Here is a 19558-nt window from a genome sequence, read left to right on the forward strand (position 1 = left end):
CCTTCCTGCCCAAACCAATTTTCAGTGCTGTTGCTGTTTAAAGGACAATTGCGCGGTCATGCTACACTGTACCCAAACAAAATCTTTATAATAATTTTCTTCCCACAAATAGAACTTTATTTTGGTGGTATTTGATCACCACTGCGTTTTCCATTTTTTGCTAAACAAAATTTAAAAATTTCATTTTTTTTTGCTATATGGCGGGCGGCAAGTGGTTAAAATAGTTGTAAACTGCAGACATGAAATATGAACAAAGCAAACCCTTCTATAGTGTGTACTAGAGCTGCTTGATTAATCGTCAAGAATTGTTATTGCAATTTTCTTCCCAGTTGCAATCTTCACAAAAGGATTCTGTCCATGCAAAGAATTATTTTCTGCTCTTCTGAAGCCACAGCCCTCAAAAGAAAGGGAGAAAAAAAAAACACAGGCAGTCTGCCAAGAATCATAACACTCTTAACTAGAAACATTGTAACAATTTGTCAATGGAATAGATCAGGGATCCTCAAACTAGGCCCTCCAGCTGTTATCCCATGAGGCATTGTAAAACTCTGACAAGTTTAACCACTAAACCTTTTTATGACATTTGTTGGTTCCAAGTTAAAATCATCAAAAAAATAAAAATACTATATATTATATATACACACATACACACACACACACAAACTAGTAAAGTTAGCCTTTTTTTTTTTAAATGTGAAAGATTTTACATTGCGAGGATCGTGATCTTTTTATTCTAAAGCAAAAAAAAAAAAAAAATTGTGATTCTTAACAATAAAGCCTAGAAGCTGACTGGTTCCTATGCAGAATGGCACTAGATTTTGCAAGCTTCAAGTTTTAGTAAATCATCCCCTAAGTGCAATTCCTCTACTATCTACGAGAATCACTTCTGAAAGGTTTTCCTGACACCAAGAGAAAAAAAGGTGACAGGGGGATGGACCTCCAGCTGATTGACAGCCTCAGCTCTGTTCCTGTGTGCTGGCTGAAGTGGGTGTGTCCCTTCCCTGCAATCAGCTCTCAGAGCCCTCCTCTCCAAGCTCTGCAGAGGGTAGCTTTAGCTCTCTGCACCCTTTTTCTGACAACTCAGACAAGCTTTATAAATTCTGGTCTTTGAATGTATGTAGAGAGTAAAAAAAGACTGCAGATAGACAGGTACAACTTATGTAGGAGTATTTGTTTCATCTCTGTATCAGCCAAGGTCAGACCCTTCACTGGGTATATGGAAGGGTTTACAACCACTTTAATGCAGAGAATGCATTAAAATAAAAAATAAAAAAACCTTCTGCATTTACAACTACCCTGTATTGTACCTTTAGGAGGCCGGAGTGGGAATCGGTCACAGCTTACAGGGAAGCTGCTGGGGACCTGAACCAGTACTGGAGGGAGCCTACTGAAGCAATCAAGTGTATCAAACGATTCTCTTCTCCATGCTGACTCCTCCAGGGGGCAGGGCTTGGCCTCTTTATTATCCACTTGCTTACTGGGCACTTAAAGAGGAAGTAAACCCTGATGAGTTTACTTCCTCTTTCATTCCCTGCAAAGGCAAAGCATAATGGACTACTATGCATTGCATAGTAGCCCATTATGTGTCACTTACCTGACACAGGAGCCAGCGAAGTCGCCGCTGTCCCCTGTAGTCTGCCGCATCCATCTTGTTGGTGGGGTCTCGCAGCTCCGCCGCTGTCATTCGGCGAAGCCATCACTCCCACGCATGCGCACGGGAGTCGACACGCGCGGCAGCTCCATTCTTGGAAATGCCGCGCTCAGTGCGCCTGCGTGCCGCTGTCTACGGCGCATGCGCCGTAGACAGCGGTGCCCGTTTTCGGAGAAAATATCTCCTAAACCATATAGGTTTAGGAGATATTGCTTGGACCTACAGGTAAGCCTTAATCTAGGCTTACCTGTAGGTCAAAGTGGTTTGTAAGGGTTTACAACCACTTTAAACCCCCCTCCTGTCCAGACCAATTTTCAGCTTTCAGCGCTGATGCACTTTGAATGACAATTGCGCAGTCATACAACACTGTACCCAAATTAAATTTTTATACTTTTTTCCCCACAAATAGAGCTTTCTTTTGGTTGTATTTGATCAAACAAACTTTGTCATAAAATTTTGCAAACAGGTAATTTTTCTCCTTCATTGATGTACGCTGATGAGGTGGCAGTGATGGGCACTGATTGCTTACACTGATAGGCACCACTGGTGAGCATTGATAGGTGGCACTTGTGGGCACTGGCAGGTGGCAACAAGTGGCACAGATGAGGTGCCTGTGATCCTTCCTCTTCAGGACCGATGTCCCTTTAACATAAGCCGGTGATCTGCTTTTTTTTTCTCCTCATGCTGCCGATCTTTTGTGTACATCATGTGATCAGCTGTCATTGGCTGACAGCTGATCACATGGTAAGTAAGCCCCTTACTCAGATCGATGATCACCCGAGTCTCAGTGATCACAGTGCGCTCCCTGCAGGGCACACGCAGGGAGCATGCACAGGGGAGGACATCCTATAATGGCCTCCCAAAAATTGAGGTCCACGCTGTAGCCGTCATTCAGCTATGGCCCGGACCGCAAGAGGTTAAACGGTTCCTCTGTTGGCAGGAGTGAAGTAACCCCATGAAGGTAATTTATTGAGTTATTGGGCTATTTGGGCAGTTTACAAAAAGAACTGGAAATCTCTATGGTAAACATCCAGGGCCGGCGGATCCGTTCTCCAACTCACCGCCCCCCCAACACCCCAAAGCACCTTGCCCCCATGTTGATGGGGACAAGGGCCCCTTCCTGACAACCCTTGCCTGGTGGTTGCCGGGGGGGGGGGGGCTTATCGGAATCTGGAAGCCCCTTTTAACAAGGGGGCCCCCAGATCCCGCCCCCCCATGTGAACGAGTATGGGGTACATTGTACCCCTACCCATTCACAAAAAAAAAGTAGTGTAGTGTAAAAAATAGACAGTTTTGGACACGTTTTTAATAAAAATCTTCTTTTCCGCTTCCTCCTTCATCTTCTCCCACATCTTCATCCTCCGATCTTCTTTGTCCGGTGTTCTTCTTCCTCTGCCACCACCCCTCCTCTGATGTTGCATCCCGCTGATCTGTTGGCGCCGATGTCCTGCATTTCTTAAATAATGATGGGGCGTGGCAATTGGATGAAGTAATCTGGAGGCCACGCCCATTGTGAAATCACCACCTGGGGCATGATTGGCCTGTGATGTCACAAGGGGGCAGGAATGCCACGCCCCCATCATAATTTAAGAATTGCAGGACATCAGCGCCGACAGATCAGTGGGACGCAGCATTGGAGGAGGGTCGTCGGCGGGAGAGGAAGAAGAACACCGGGCAAAAAAAAAGACAGAAGAGCCTAAGAAGAAGCAGGGGAGAAGGAGAAGACCAGAGGAAGAAGTGGAGAAGAAGATTTTTAATAAAAGACTTGTTAAAAACGGTCTACTGTATTTTTTTCTACACTACTTTTTTTTAGTGAATGGGTAGGGGTACAATGGTACTACCCCCATACTCATTCACATGGGGGGCGGGATCTGGGGACTCCCCTTGTTAAAGGGGGCTTCCAGATTCCGATAAGCCCCCATCAACATGGGGGCAGGGTGCTTTGGTGCCCCAAAGCCCCCACCACCCCCTTGTTGAGGACATGCAGCCTGGTATGGTTCGGGGGGAGATGCGCTCTTCCCCTCCCTTTCCTGACCTTCCGGGCTGGATGCTCGGATAAGGGTCTGGTATGGATTTTGGGGGGACCCCCACACCATCTTTTAAAAAAAATTTGGCATGGGGGATCCCCTCCAAATCCATACTAGACCCAAGGGCCCAGCCCCCTTCTTAGCATCCAGCTACATAAAGTTAAAAAAAAAAAAAAAAAAAAAAAAAAAAAAAAAAAATCGCTGTAAAAACGCGTGCCCAAAATAGTGGCAAACACCACAAAAAAGCACTGCAGAAATGATCAAAAGCAACATGCATAGATGTGAATCGAGCCTAAGGCTGGATTCACACCTATGCATTTTTTGTGCATTTTGCAGATTTGCACTGCAGAACACGTTCCATAGGAAACCACGTTAAATGGACTGTAGTGCAAATCTGCAAAAAGCAAACAGTATTAAAAATGCATAGGTGTGAATCGAGCCTTACTGGCCAAAACCTGCCCTTCATCTTGTCTAAGATCCAAACAGCCTGGCTGAGCTCAACAGCAGGACACAAAACACTACTTAGTAGTATAAACCTTCTTAATTTCCATTCGCTGCTCCAGGGCCTCTGCAGAGGATATTATTGCTTCTGGCAGAATGGCACCCCTGGCTAATTTGACGACTGTTTGGCCAGCTGCTTTTGAGGCAGAGGTACCGTTTAGTTGTTTGATTAGCTTAGTACCTGGGTATTATTTATCAGAGATCCACGCAGTCAGTTTGGATAGTCAAAACACCCTTGCTTCTGATATGAAAACTTGCCATAGCAACTTCCCAGAAGCAAGCTACTACCAGTTAAGGGCGACACATCAGGCGAGTCTGATAAAGCCTCCCTGGCCAACTGCTTTTGAGTAGGGATGAGCTCGGGAGCGTTCGCACACTCCACGTGCAGAGCCCGCCAGGAAGTCGGCGCTGCTCTAATCACAGGCAGTGAGACATTTCCCGATCTCTGCAGCCGCGCATCGGGGCAATGTCTCACTGCCTGTGATTAGCGCAGCGCCGACTTCCTGGCGGGCTCTGCATGTGGAGTATGCAAACATGCAGGAGTTCATCCTTACTTCTAAGGTAGAGGTTGCCTTTAAATAAACACAGCTGTTTGATTAGGCTTGGTATGGGACTATAAACCTTTGCTGCTTCCTCTGGCCTGCAACTTGGCATCACATTTTGGTCATCACGCCAGCTACCACCAGCCCACTATCGCTAAAGACGATTAATGTAGTAAGATTTCCTTAGTTTTCATCTCCTGCCAGTTAAATATATAGTGGTTCCTTCAGGGCTAAAGAGGGCCTATCCCTGTTGCAGGAGCAGGTCGCCTCTCCACTTCCTGAGAAGTGATGCTGGGGTTGCGGGCTGGAGAGATTTGCAATCAAATATGCTCATAATGTGCACACTTTTAGGATAAAATATACCTACCTGCCCTCACCTTAGTGCAGTGGTCATCAACCCTGTCCTCAGGGCTCATTAACAGGCCAGGTTTGCAAGATAACTGAAATACATCACAGGTGATATCATTTGCTTCTCAGTGATTGCAGTATTCTAGTCTGCATCCCCCCAAGGTAATACATAAAACCTGGCCTGTTAGTGGGCCCCGAGGACAGGGTTGATGACCACTGCGTTAGTGAATAGGGATGAGCTCAGGCGTGTTCTCATAGACCACGTTCAGAGTCCGTCAGGAAGTCGGCGCAGCGCTAATCACAGGCAGTGAGACATTGCCCGATCTCTGCAGCCGCACATCGGGGCAATGTCTCACCGCCTGTGATTAGCGCAGTGCTGCGCCGACTCCCTGGCGGGCTCTGCATGTGGTCCATGCGAACACGTCTCAGCTCCTCCTTATTAATGAACACGGCTGGTCTCTAGGAAAAACTGATTGCTACTGGCTCACAAATGAGCTGAAAGACTAGAGACATACGTGAGAGTAGTTGCTAAAAACACCAGTAGTAAAACTCTACAAGCAGCAAATCACATATCCAACTGTGGTGTACCCCAAGTAGCAGACCACCCATTCATCAGTAGTCTACCACAGGTAGCAAACCACACATCCTCCTGCAGGCTTAGATTGCCATTCACAACTGTGAAAAAGCACCGTCCGCCACCAGTTGCCGAGACCCAAGGAACCCCCAACCCAGCTATCCACAGCCAGTCGCAGCGCCTAAGGCATCCTAGACGACAGCAGCACACGGACCTCCCTGCAAGAGTGAGTGAAGTCTGGGGCAATTCGGGCAGAAGCAATTACAGTTGATACCAAAGAAGCAAAGGATTAAGGAAATGCAGTCAAGCAGATGACTGAATTTCACTTTAGCATCAGCATATAAACTCATAGCCATTGTTAGGACTGTAAAGGCAATATAACCACAGGCATGAAGTAAGGGTTAATAGACATCAGACAATTAGCACTAACAGGCAAACCTACCTTAGACAAATGTACTGCAAAGGTCAATACCTCTAACCAAGCAATAATACACAGGAAGTCAAACCTGCAGGGCCAGGTCTTGCTGAGATAAATAGAATAGGCTCAGCTCAGAAACAGCACCACCTGCTATCAGTCTAAGCATTAGCAGTACTGCAGACACAAACCACAACCTGTGGGGCATTAAAGGGGTTGTAAACCCTCAAGGTTTTTCAGCTTAATGCATTGCATGCATAAGGGTGAAAAACTTCCTCAGCTGCAGCTGCTTCTAAGAGCCCCCCTTGTACTGAACCCAGTCTTTCCAGTGACGGGGACAAGCACACCAGCTCCAGCCGGTGTCTCAATTCCTGATTGGATAGAATGATAGCAACGCAGCCAATCAAAACCAATGATGCGGGAGCCAGGGGGCGGGGCTGAGTCCTGCTGTCTGTGTCAATAGACGCAGCAGCAGGGCACAGGAGTGCGCCCACATGAGTGCCCCGAGGGAGAGCGGTTCTCCAATGGGGCACTTGAGAACAGGAGGAGTGCTGCTGAGGGATCCCAGAAGAGGAGGATTGGGCCACTCTGTCCAAAACCAACTACACAGAGGAGGTAAGTATGACAGGGTTTTTTTTTTAAATAACCAAACCTTTAGTTACCCTTTAATAAACAGATTGAAATTATGGACAAGGCAGCCTGGGTGATATCTGCTTTCAGTGGTGCAAGTTAACAGCATATACCCACAGACAACTTCTAACCACATAACCATAACTGAATAATATGTGCACCATGTGGTGCCTTACCACCTGCACACCTCATGGCCAACAGGAAGTCCAATGAACGTCCATCCATGGAGTCATGATGAAGGAGCAATCCCTAGAGAACCAGCCGCCTGCAACCCCTCATACCTGGAATAGGGGGGGCTTCCTCTATATAGGAGCTTTATAGCGGGGAGCGTCGTCACAGGAGGGGCTTGAACCCATGCAGCTTGGCCAGATAAATCTGGCAAGGTGAGGGGGAGTCTTGTTTCAAACAGTAGTGTAATGCCCTGTACACACGGTCAGACTTTCCGTCAGAAAATGTGTGATCGGAGCGCGTTGTCGGAAATTCCGTCTATGTGTAGGCTCCATCGGAATTTCCGACACACAAAATTTGAGATCTGCATATAAAATTTTCCGAGAACAAAATCTGATCGTTTAAATTCTGATCGTGTGTAGACATTTCCGACGCACAAAGTGCCACGCATGCTCAGAATAAATTACGAGATGAAAGCTATTGGCTACTGGCTATTGAACTTCCTCTTTATAGTTCTGTTGTAGGTGGTGTATGTCACCTCGTTCTTGACGATCTGATTTTCCGACAACTATGTGTGACCCTGTGTGTGTGTGTGTGCAAGACAAGTTTGAGCCAACATCTGTTGGAAAAAATCCAATGGATTTTGTTGTTGTAATCTCTGACTGTGTGTACAGGGCATGACCGGCTGAGCAGTGAGAGGGAAAAAAAAAAGAGAATGCTGCCACTTTAATAGTATAACCGCTCCTGGACTTGGGCAGGGGGGCGGAGCCTACCAATACATGTATATACTGTCATGCTTGTGTCAGGAAAGCAGTTTTTTTCTGGTAATTGGTTAAACAGGGATGCGGTCATGTATGCCAGCCTTTAATTCTTGAACTATAAAAGCCAGGAAAGTATTGAAATACACTTACGGTAAACCCAATGATCAGTTTTAAGGCTGCCCACACATTATGCAATTTTCTTATTCAATTTCCTTTTAGATATACCCTAAATTATGTATGTATGTAAAGTATTTAGATTTGACCTCATATTATATGATTTTGGTACATCTAAAGGAAAATTGAACAAGAAAATTGTATAATGTATGGTTACCCTAAAGCCTAGTACACACGGGCCGATTGTCGGGCAGCATCAACTGGTTCAGTAGTAACCAGATGAATGTGTATGGAAGCCGGTGTCATGTCCGATAGTGTCACCCTTCGGATATTGTCTGCTGGCGTAGTACACAGGACAAGCAGATTCCGAAGATGAACGGCGCCTGCGCCGTGAGTCCAGGTTCAAGCCCCACCTTCCAAGTGGACATAGAGTTAAAATAAAAAGAGCCAAGCGAAGCGAGGCCATGCCCGAAGCGTGGCGAGCGAAGCGAGCCCACGAGGGGCCCTTTAACTATGTGCAGCCCTATGTCCACTTGGATGGTAGGGCTTGCACCTGGACTCACAACACAGGCGCCATTCATCTTCGGAGATTTTCCGAATCTACTTGGGCCCTGTACTGTGCAAGCGCTGCACCTGCGCTATACACAGCAGACACTATTCGACAGGCAGACATTTTTGGACAGAACAGGGGCTTTGGTCGAAGAGGCATAACTAAAAAGGTCTGCTGATTGGCTCCCGATCATCGCTTTCAGCCAATGGCTGAGACCACTGACCGGAGTGTTCTGGCGGGAGGGGGGGGGGGTGCCGCCCCTGTCAGAACACAATAGTACAGCAGGGGAGATGGTTGTAATAACTTTGCATAGTTAGTATAGCGGCTCCGACCTGAGCGGTAAGTTTTTTTTATTTTTTGTTCAGCCCGCTGAGTTGAACGGAAAAAAAAAAAACTAGTATTGTGTACGAGGCATAAAACTTTTTACCTAGACTAATCCTTCAAGCATAGCAATTGTCTCCTGGAATGTCACATATGTCAAGCTCAATGGCTTCTCTGGACTAAACACCTCCAGGGGAATTCTTATATGTTTTGAACAGGCTAATAACGCATATCACCCATTAATTTAATAAAAACATACATACTTGATAATAATGTCCCTTTGCCAATTGTAAAAACTGAATAATTCCAAATATTCTGCACAGCAGAGCAGGTGGCAGCAGTGTATGTACTGTTTGGCTTCTGCAAGTTCCAATGTCAGTTACCAGATAAAATTGTGTATTTAGTACGTTGATTAAGGCAATCTCTCACCTAGGAACTCCCAAATAAAACCACCTTAGTATTGAGAACAAATGGCAAAAAGGGACATTTTACAAAGCTAAATTACAGCTAAAGCAAGAGCAGGGAAGGGGTAAATCTGCTTTTTTTGCCATCTGTGTTTCATTAGGCAGATTTCCTTTCACTTCCTGTCCTGTAGACTCAACAGGAAGTGAGGGGATATCTTTCCAAAGCGAAGGATATGACCCCATTGGAAGATTTCTTCTCTATTCCTGTTCTGCTGGCAACTCAAAACTTTAGATGTATTCATGCTTATTACTGACATTGGTGATCAGGACATTTAGAGAGTAAGGCTGGTCATAGATGGCTCCAACTTTGGCCAGTTTAAGCTGTGGGTGAACCTGTCTGGAGGACAAAAATCAGGTCGACTGAGCAAGGTGAGAAATGATTGTCTGTATCTAATCAGTGGCATCAATGAAATCTGACAGCCATGGGTACTGAATGCAATAACCAGCAGTGGAGATTCCTGAATCCACGCAGTATAGTGTTGATGAGGATGAGGGAATCGATTGTTTTTCTCCCATTCAGCCTGCAGGAAAATCTGATCATGTATGGCCAACTACAGTATAACCTCCCTAACCAGGACACAGACAACAATAAAAAGTCGTTCTAAACCCTCACCACTCTATCTAATAAACATGTTGGCTTTAGTTATACATTAATTCTTTACAGGATTTATTTGTGACTACCTTTGGCAAGCATGCAGCCGATTTCTTCTCTTTAATGAAGGTTTCAGGCACACGGGTCATTTCAGGAGCAAATATAGTCTAGTGTAAAATCTCAGGGTTTTTACCACCCGGGGAGCTGCAGATGGTTTCTACAGCCAGCCGTAAAAGGTCTGCCGATTTGTAGACCTTTTACGGCTGGCTGATAGAACTGAAACCTATACATGGCTGTACTCTGGTAAACACTCTTATGCAGTGGTCTCCAAACTGAGGTCCGGGGGCCAAATACGGCCATTTGATTGCCTTTTCCTTGGCTGTGGGGCACTGTTCCTCCCACTGACACCAACGATAAGGCATTATTCCTCTCACTGCACCAATGATGGGGCACTATTCTTTACACTGACACCAATGATGGGGCACTATTCTTTACACTGACACCAATGATGGGGCACTATTCTTTACACTGACACCAATGATGGGGCACTATTCTTTACACTGACACCAATGATGGGGCACTATTCTTTACACTGACACCAATGATAGGGCACTATTCTTCACACTGACACCAATGATAGGGCACTATTCTTCACACTGACACCAATAATAGTGCACTATTCTTCACACTGACAACAACGATGGGGCACTATTCCTTTCACTGACACCAACATCAGGGGACTATTCCTCCCACTGGCACCACCAACGATGGAGCACTATTAGTTCTCAGACACCAATGACGGGGGCACTATTTTTCCTACTGACACCAACGATGAGGCACTATTCCTCTCACTGAGACCAACATAGGGGCACTATTCCTCCCACTGACACCAATAATGGGGCACTATTCTAACCACTGAGACCAATGATGGGGCACTAATATTTCCCCTAATACCAAAGATGGGGCATTGTTTACTCCCAATGGGCATAGTCTGGCATCCCTAAAGTCTGAAGCACAATAAACTGGCCCTTTGTTTAGAAAGTTTGGAGACCCTGCTCTTGTGTATCGTTTGCCCATGTAAGATGTATTCCCTGAAAGCAAGCATATTGCAACCTATGACTCCCTGAGCATGGAAAAACACCAGGATTTTGCACCTAAAGGGGACATACTGTTTAAAGTGGTTGTAAAGACAGAAGGTTTTTTTTTTTTATCTTAATGCATTCTATCAAGCGATGTTGAGCGAGAGACTCGGCTGCGCGGGACTCTCCTCCTCTTTGGCTCCCGCTGCTGTCAATCAAAGTCAGTGAGCCAATGAGGAGAGAGAGAGGGTGGGGTCTAGCCAGGGCTCCATGTCTGAATGGGCACACAGAGCTGTGGCTCAGCTCGGGTGCCCCTATAGCAAGCTGCTTGCTGTGGGGGCACTCGTCAGGAGAGAGGGGCCAGGAGTGCCGAAGAGGGACCCGAGAAGAGGAGGATCTGGGCTGCTCTTTGCAAAACTACTGCACAGGGCAGGTAAGTATAACATATTTGTTATTTTTAGGGGGGAAAAATTTGACTTTACAATCACTTTAAGGTAGAAGGGGTTCTGTGCGGAAAAGAGGTTATGAGGGTCCTGGTATTAGGAACAGAAGATAATGTAGAGAGCCTGTTATCTGCAGGGAGATCATAGGAATAGGGTGTGAAGTATGGACCAGTGAGAATGGGACTGAAGCCCAGGGACCTCAGCTTATAGCTCACACTAGGATCTAGGATTGAAACTTAGGGACCCCGGCTCATAGCTCACACTGGAACCTAGGACTGAAACCCAGGGACCCCAGCTCATAGATCACACTAGGAACTAGGACTGAAGCCCAGGGATCCTGGCTCATAGCTCACACTGGAATCTAGGACTGAAACCTAAGGACCCCAGTTTATAGTTCACACTGGGACTGAAACCTAAGGACCCCAGTTTATAGTTCACACTAGGACTGAAACCTAAGGACCCCAGTTTATAGTTCACACTGGGACCTAGGACTGAAACTTAGGGACCCGGCTCATAGCTCACACTGGAACCTAGGACTGAAACCTTAAGACCCCAGTTTATAGTTCAGACTGGGACCTAGGACTGAAACTTAGGGACCCCGACCCATAGCTCACACTGGCACCTTGGTGTTTCAGGCTAGAACATATACGGATAATAATGCCCATTGCAGTCCATTGGAATCCGTGTTCTATTTTTAAAGTGTATTTCCTGTGAATCCTTGTTGTTTTTATCAGACCCAATCTGACCCAGGGGTAGGTGGGTATAAATGGACACAAATCAGTTTACACCTGCCTGTCTATAGGGATGAATGGACCTTCGGTCAGATCTGACTGAAAAACTGACAGGTGGACCTGACCAAGTGAAAGGAGCTGTGCGAAAGAACTAAAAGGATTAGTTTACACTTGTGGTTGTGGGGTGATAAAAAATAGGTTAAGCCACATTTTATCCACCCCTTTAAAGCTGCAAAGGCAGCCAGATGGGTTTGCACACAATGCTTTGTGGCCGTGACAAAAATGATACCCCTTGCTGCATTCGGTGCGCTGTACCAACACTAAATGTGACTCATTCAAGTTAATGGGGTTGTGCTGAAACTGCCCTGCAAATGTGTGCAATGCGGTGTGGTGGTGTGGGCTTTACAGGGTTAAAAGAGGTGATGAGGAGGTGACATATTTCCGCTAAAAAGTAATCCGCCAGATTACTTCTCTGAGGGGTGGTGTAAGATGTAAGAAACATTTTTTAATTACTTTTAGGTATGATGTGTGAATGGGAGCACATAAACCTATAGTGGGGACTCACAGCCAGTTAGGGCCATACATGGCCCAGATCAGCGTATTTCTGCAGTGGGTACGGCTAGCTGTTGCCGATCAGCTGTGGAAAGGAAGCCTGTACAAACCAATGACAGATTGACACTGTCCATGTGTAATCTCTCATGGAGCACTTACCTACGGTTAGGTTCCAACGCACTATTCCCATTGCACATGTTCCTGTAGAGATAGCTGTGTATGTAAGTGGGTGCTGAAGCGACCACTGTGAATAATCGGGGAGAGAGAGAGATGTCACCAGCACACCAAAATTGCAATATTTCGAAGCCACCCAGGACCCCTTCATCAGGCATGTGACTCTGAAACTTTGCGATTTGCTGTAATGATGTGATTTCTGAATAAAGCTTTGGACCCATTTTAGAGATATTGGTGCACTGGTGACATTTCTCACTCTCTACCTGTGGTTAGGGACCCCTAGCATGAGGAACTGCTGGCAAACTCTGGAGGAACCCTGGTTAAGAATAAGTGCTCTAGCCATACACAGCCCAGATCAGCGTATTTCTGCGGTGGGTACGGTAAGTTGTTGCCGATCAGCTGTGGACAGGATGCCTGTACAAATTAATGACAGGTTGATACTGTCCATGTGTGATCGCTCATGGAGCACTTACCTGCAGTTAGGGACAAATGTGCGCCTGTGGATGTGAATTGTTTGCGCACAAGGGTGCGTGTCCATTCCTAACCATGGATAATCACACCACACGCAATTCCATATGGACATGGTCCATTGATTTGTACAGGTGGCCGACCGGGAACACCTGGCCGTACCCTCTTTAGAAATAAAGCAGATGGTTGTAATCGGCTGTGTGAATGAGCCCCAAACCCGAAGGACAGAGATGACACTTGAAGCTGTGGATGGATGTTTGCCCATATAGAAAGGTTTTCATTAATCAGCAGAGCTGTATCCAGGAGGACTGGTCGCTTCACTGATCTCTGGCAATGATTCTCCTGACACTTGTCCCTGTCATCTCATTACTAATTGATCAGAGCCCGCCACGTGTCCAGCAGAGCTGACAGATCGTGCCATGTATGGGCACACCCACCCCGATCTATCTATAAAATGCCCACTCCTAGGAAGGATCGGGACTACACATTAGAGAGAACACCAAGCTCACCGTCCCCCGGCTTCGCTCTCCGCTGCCCTTGACTTTACAGTTGAGGATGACAGTTTTGGAGGGAGGCGTGTCTTTCTCTCTCGGAAGTGATATACAGTGTCCCGGCTCCACCCCCTCTCTATAACAGGCTGGCTGCTGGTGTCGGGGAGGATAGAAGGATGGCGCTCCCTATAGCCAGTCGTAGTACGGTGGTCCTGGTGCTGCTGTCTATCGGGCTGACCCTGGCTCTGGGCTTCGGACTCCCCGAGATCCTCAAGCTGCTCTTCAGGGTTCTGGGCTTTCCTGCAGACCATGCCTCACATGCCATTGTCGTGCTGTACTTTGTGTTTGTGCTGTGTGTGGCCATGCCATCTATACCCAGGGGCACACTTCCAGTGAGTACTACTCCTTTACTAGGCAATGTGTGGGAGCACATCCCTATACTTTTATTGTCCTCTTCATTTCCAAACGTTGGATCTCCAGGGCACAGCTAGGTAGGTACTACATATGATAGGGATCAGCCTGTGCAGAGAGGGATGGATGGGAGCTGTGTTGGCATAGAATAGTCATGGAAATTGAGTTCTGTTACTGCTTATTGGTGGACCTGGGAGAGGGGGGTTGGTGAAAACTAGAAGTGCCATTAACCCTAAAACTCCGCCTTTCTCAACCTTTTTACCCCAGGTGCAAAGAATGCCCCCTTACAATGGTGGCTGGTGGGAAGAGTGAGCCCCTTACATTGTTTGTTGGGAAGAATGCCCCCACCCCCTTACATTGGTGGTCAGAGTGAAGGATGTCCCCATTACATTGGTGGTCAGGGGGAAGGGTGGCCCTCTTCCATTAGTGGTCAGAGGGAAGGATGTCCCCATTACATTGGTGATCAGTGGGAAGCATTTGCCCTTTACGTTTAGTGGTCAGTGGGAAGAATCCCCCCCTCCCCTTACATTAGTCAGTGGGAAAGATCCCCCACTGGTGGTCGGTGGGAAGGATGTGCTCCTTGCATTGGTTGTTGGTTGGAAGAGTGTGGCCCTTACATTGTTTGCTGGGAAGGGTTGCCCTCCTACACTGACTAGTGGTCGGTGGAAAGGATGTCCCTTTTAAGTTGGTGGTCAGTGGGAAGAATGCCCCCCCTTACATTGGTGACTGGTGGGAAGGATGCCCCTTTTACATTGGTGGCCGATTGGGAAGGATGCCTCCCCTACATTGGTGGGAACAGTGCTTCCTATTTGGCTGGAAGAATGTTCCTTATGTTGGTGGTCTGTTACCCTTAAGAACAGCTAAAGGGATCATTGGTTTCCAGCAGTTCTGGTTCTCTCCATTGGGGTTGGACCTGGAAATATGCAGGCAATAGCCCATAAAACCCCTAGAAAGCTCTGGAGGAACCCTGGCTGGAATTGGCTTATCTAACTCCTGAACCCTGGATGCCAGCATGTGATAACTCTCAGAATTTGACACAATCTATGGAATTGTAGGTTCAGATAAAGGCTCAATGCCTTGTCCACAGCTGCATCCAGGTTCATGCATATATGCGCTTTTTACATGTGTAAATGTAAACACGCACATGTGGAAATGTGAAAAGTCATTAATTGTTGAAATGAGAAATGGTAGTACTTTAGGGACACAGGATCTAGTGCTCCCTTCTGTTAGGAAGAACCTGTGTTCTATTCGGTAACAAACAGAAGCTGTGTAGAATGAGCCCTAAGTGCAGCATATGTGCAATTTTACACAGAGCATCTCATCATACTGCATGTTGTAACATACTACGGTACATCCACTTGAATAAAGTGTCATCAAGTTGTGGCACATCAATAAATTTGAAAAGAAAAAAGTAAACTGCAAAGCGTTTTAACAACCCAGCACATCGCCGCTCACTACCCCTACACAGCGCACACCAGTGCATGTGCGTTTTAGGGTGCAGGTTGGGAGCCAATCACGTGACAGAACTGGAGATTAGATAAGTATGCTCATCTTTCCATTACATTATAGTTAGTATTGGGCTTAGAATGGGTGTGGGAGCAGGTTTAGACTTAGTATGAGCCCAGACATCTAATTTAAAGCGGTTCTTCACCCTAAAGGGGAAGTTCCACTATTCTGATCCCCCCCCCCCCCCCCCGGTGCCACAATCGGCACCTTTCGGGGGGGAGGGGGGTGCAGTTACCTGGATAATCCAGGTAACTGCACACACTTCCGGCCAGACCGCCGCAGAACCCCCGCAGACGCGACCCCCCCCCCTGTTGTGTTCTGGGAAACACACAGCGGGGGACCATAAGAGACGCGCAGCACGACTCGCGCAAGCGCAGTAGGGAACCGGGCAGTGAAGCCGTCATGCTTCACTTCCCGATTCCCTGACAGAGGATGGCGGCGGTGGCAGCAGCGAGACGAGCGATCGCTCGTCATCTGCCGCCAACATCGCTGGAACCTGGGACAGGTAAGTGTGATTTTATTAAAAGTCAGAAGCTGCAATATTAGTAGCTGCTGGCTTTTAATATTTTTTTTTTTTAGGTGCAGCTCCTCTTTAAAACTACTTTAAGGCTCGATTCACATCTATGCATGTTGCTTTTGAGCATTTTTGCAGTGCTTTTTGCTGTGCTTGACGCATTTTTGGACCGCGATTTTGTGTTTTTTTTTTTTTTTTTTTTTTTTTACACTGTGGAAAAAAATGAAAAAAAAAACCTGTAAAAACGCGGTACTTGTGTTTTTGATGCAGGTCCATTGACTTCTATTACATGCAAAACGCTGCATTTTGCATGAAAAAAAGTCCCTGACCCTTTCCAAAAATGCAGAGGCACAAAAATGCATTGATGTGAACATGTTCCATAGGAACCCATGTTAAAAAAGGTCCCTGCATTGCTGCAAAATGCATCAAAAAACGCGTTAGTGTGAATCAATCTTAAAAGACCAGGCCTGTTTTGGAAGTTTTTGCTTACAAATATAAATTTGTATTTTTTTGCTAAAAAATTACTTAGAACCCCCAAAATTGCAATATTTTATGTTATTGCACATCGGTCCTACAAACACAATCTTTTTTGGGGGAAAAAATACACTTTTTTGAATAAAAAAAAACCCCCCAAACAGTAAAGTTAGCCCAAAAAACTAAAATGAGCCCTTTAGAGTACAAAAATATTATCACTACTTTAAATATTACTTTCACTGTTCTACAGTAAAAAAAATGAACCCTTCCAGTAGTGATTATCTGGTTTTTTTGTACTATAAAGGGCTAATTTTAGTCTTTTTAACCCCATTATGTTACTAAACGTCTTAGGCCTGGTTCACGTCTATAGGTTTATTGGTGCTTTTTGCAGAAACGCACTACAGTTCATTTACATGGTTTCTTATGGGACACGTTCATATTTGTGCTTTTTTCAGCCGCTGCATATTTGGAAAGGGTCAGGGACTTTTAATGCAAAACGGTTCAGTATACTTCAATGGAGAAGCTGCAGAAAAGAATGTAATGCGTTTTTGCAGCAAGTTGTGTTTTTTTTAATCTGCCCAAAAAAATGCAAATTGCAGTAAAATCACGTACGCAAAATCAAAAACGCACAGCAAAAAGCACTGCAGAAACAGATCAAAAGCAAAACCTGCATAGGTGTGTACCGAGCCTTATGCTGACCTCACAGATCAATTTTCAGGTGAGAATATTCAGATGAAAAATCTTTGTACATTCACTGAAAGAATTTTGTTTGAAATTTTCACTTCTGAACAAAAACCACATAAACTGTCTGCAAATTACTTTGACAGGGAAGTTTTCTATTTCCAATTTTTCCCGTCACTGTGGTTGAAAATGAACGTCAATTTGACCCACTATTTATTTTTTATTTTTTTAAGGTTATTAACCGATTGATCGATTAATCAAAACAATAATCGGCCAACTAATCGATTATGAAAATAATCGTTAGTTGCAGCCCTAGCCCTAGAATTGCGCACACTCGTGGAATGGCAACAAACTAGGGTACTTAAAAATCTCCATAGGCAATACTTTAAATTTTTTTACAGGTTACCTGTTTAGAGTTACAGAGGAGGTCTAATGCTAGAATTATTGCTCTCACTCTAACAATCGCTGTAATACCTCACATGTGTGGTTTAAAGACCGTTTACATATGTGGGTGTGACTTACGTATGAGTTTGCTTCTATGTGCCAGCTTAGAGGGATGGTACACTTTAAAAAAATATATTATTATTTATTTTATTATTTTGTTCTTCATTTATACACTGTCCCTTAATTTTTTTTAGATCACTTTTATTCCTATTACAAGAAATGTAATAGAAATAAGCCTGACAGGGCCTCTTTATTGCAAGATCTGGGGTCAAAAAGACTTCAGATCTCACATTTACACTTAAAAGCAACAACAAAAAAAGTAATTTTGCATTTAAGAGATAAAACAATAATCCCTTTAAGGCTGAAAGGTGTAAGTGATGTCGGACGTTGCTCCATTCCTCCAAAAGCATAGAGCTGAGTGGGGGCTATCTTGCCCTCACTCGGCTTTCTGACCAGCCACAGAAAGGATTGGATCGGCTCAAGGCTAACCCACAGGTCAGCAAGCCCGGAGACGACTGGGAATCCACCGCCGGGACCACTTTTATTAGACGCAGAATCGCCGTAGTACAAGAAAATACCAGGGTTATGGCTGCTAGCGGTATTTAAAGTGGTTGTAAACCCTTACAAACCACTTTGACCTACAGGTAAGCCTAGATTAAGGCTTACCTGTAGGTCCAAGAAATATCTATACGGTTTAGGAGATATTTACCCAAAGACAGCCACCGCTGTCTACGGTGCATGCGCCGTAGACAGCGGCGCGCAGGCGCACTGGGCAGGCCGCAGATCATGGCGATATGCCGCGAGTGTCGGCTCCCGTGCGCATGCGTGGGAGTGACGTCATCATGGCTCCGGCAAATCACAGCGCCGGAGCCGCGAGATCCGGAAGTCGCTCCGGGATCCATGGCAGCGGCGAAGAGGAAGACAGAGGACCGCTTCGGGGCTTCGTTCTCAGGTAAGTCATTCATAATGAGCTAGTATGCTATGCATACTAGCTCATTATGCCTTTGCCTTGCAGGGTGTGTTTTTTATTTTTATATTTTTTTCCCTTTACTTTCTCTTTAACGTCAAAGTAATGACGTAAATGTACTGTGGGCAGTCTTGAAGTGGTTAAGGGCCCTTTCACACTGATAAGTTTTTTTTTTTTTCTGCGTTTTTATCTTGCAAGGAAAATGCAGGAAAAATGTTTCCCTTTAAATCCTGCATTACGGGTTCGGTGGGTTTTGAAAAGTCCTGCATGCTGCATCTTTGGTTTGCTTTTGAAAACTGCAGCAAAAATGCAGTTCCCCTTTGAAATTAATGGAAAGCACATCAAAATCGCACCACGTTTTAGGTGCATTTTTGAGTCACACATTTTTTTTTTTTTTTACAGGTGCAGGTAACCCAGAAACGCACAGGAAACACATCTGAAATGCAGAAAATTTGCATATGCGTTTTTACTGCGATTTTTGCTACAGAGCATTGAGGAAGGGCCCTAAAGTGGAACTATAATCACCTATACTCCAGCACTGCAGTCTACCCGAGCTCATCTTCAGCCTGGTTGAACTTCTGGGTATCGATCCCCGACCCTTTTATTGGACCGGGCTGAGATGACATAATTTTATGCACATGTGAATGAGTGCAGTCAACTCGGCATTGCAAGAGAAGTTTTGCCCAGGGTCCAATCAGGCCCTGAGGTACTGGAAATATCTCCTTTACTTTGCAGAGAAGGGAGAAAATGTTTTTTTTTCCCACAGAGTTTACTTCCTCTTTAACATAAGTTCATAGTCATGGTTCTCTTAGGCCCTCCCATCCCTGTGGCTTGAACAGTGAAGGAGCAGCGGCACACCTTTCCAGCAAGTCTGTTCAGTGTTAAAGTGGAACTAAACCAAACGATCACTGTTTCCCAAAACTGTTATGCCGCGTACATATGGACGAATTTTCCGATGGAAAATG

At 45.6% G+C, this 19558-nt stretch overlaps 2 protein-coding genes across 2 annotated transcripts in view; one reads left to right on the top strand and one right to left on the bottom strand.

Annotated features, from left to right (window-relative positions):
- Positions 1 to 13701, bottom strand: part of LOC143988134 (D-beta-hydroxybutyrate dehydrogenase, mitochondrial-like) — a 49949-nt gene extending 36248 nt beyond the window's left edge. Inside the window, exon 1 of the mRNA XM_077487458.1 lies at positions 13615 to 13701. The gene's annotated coding sequence lies outside the window, so the exon portion shown is untranslated. The remainder of the gene's footprint in view (positions 1 to 13614) is intronic.
- Positions 13702 to 13772: 71 nt separating this feature from the next.
- The window catches only part of LOC143988133 (D-beta-hydroxybutyrate dehydrogenase, mitochondrial-like), a 63263-nt gene continuing 57477 nt past the window's right edge, over positions 13773 to 19558 (top strand). Inside the window, exon 1 of the mRNA XM_077487457.1 lies at positions 13773 to 13988. Within this exon, the coding sequence (XP_077343583.1) occupies positions 13773 to 13988 (216 nt within the window). The remainder of the gene's footprint in view (positions 13989 to 19558) is intronic.

The sequence above is a fragment of the Lithobates pipiens genome, unplaced genomic scaffold (assembly GCF_037356315.1).
Source record: "Lithobates pipiens isolate NorthernLeopardFrog02 unplaced genomic scaffold, aLitPip1_a1.2 Scaffold_18, whole genome shotgun sequence".
In the NCBI taxonomy this organism is placed as follows: domain Eukaryota; kingdom Metazoa; phylum Chordata; class Amphibia; order Anura; family Ranidae; genus Lithobates; species Lithobates pipiens.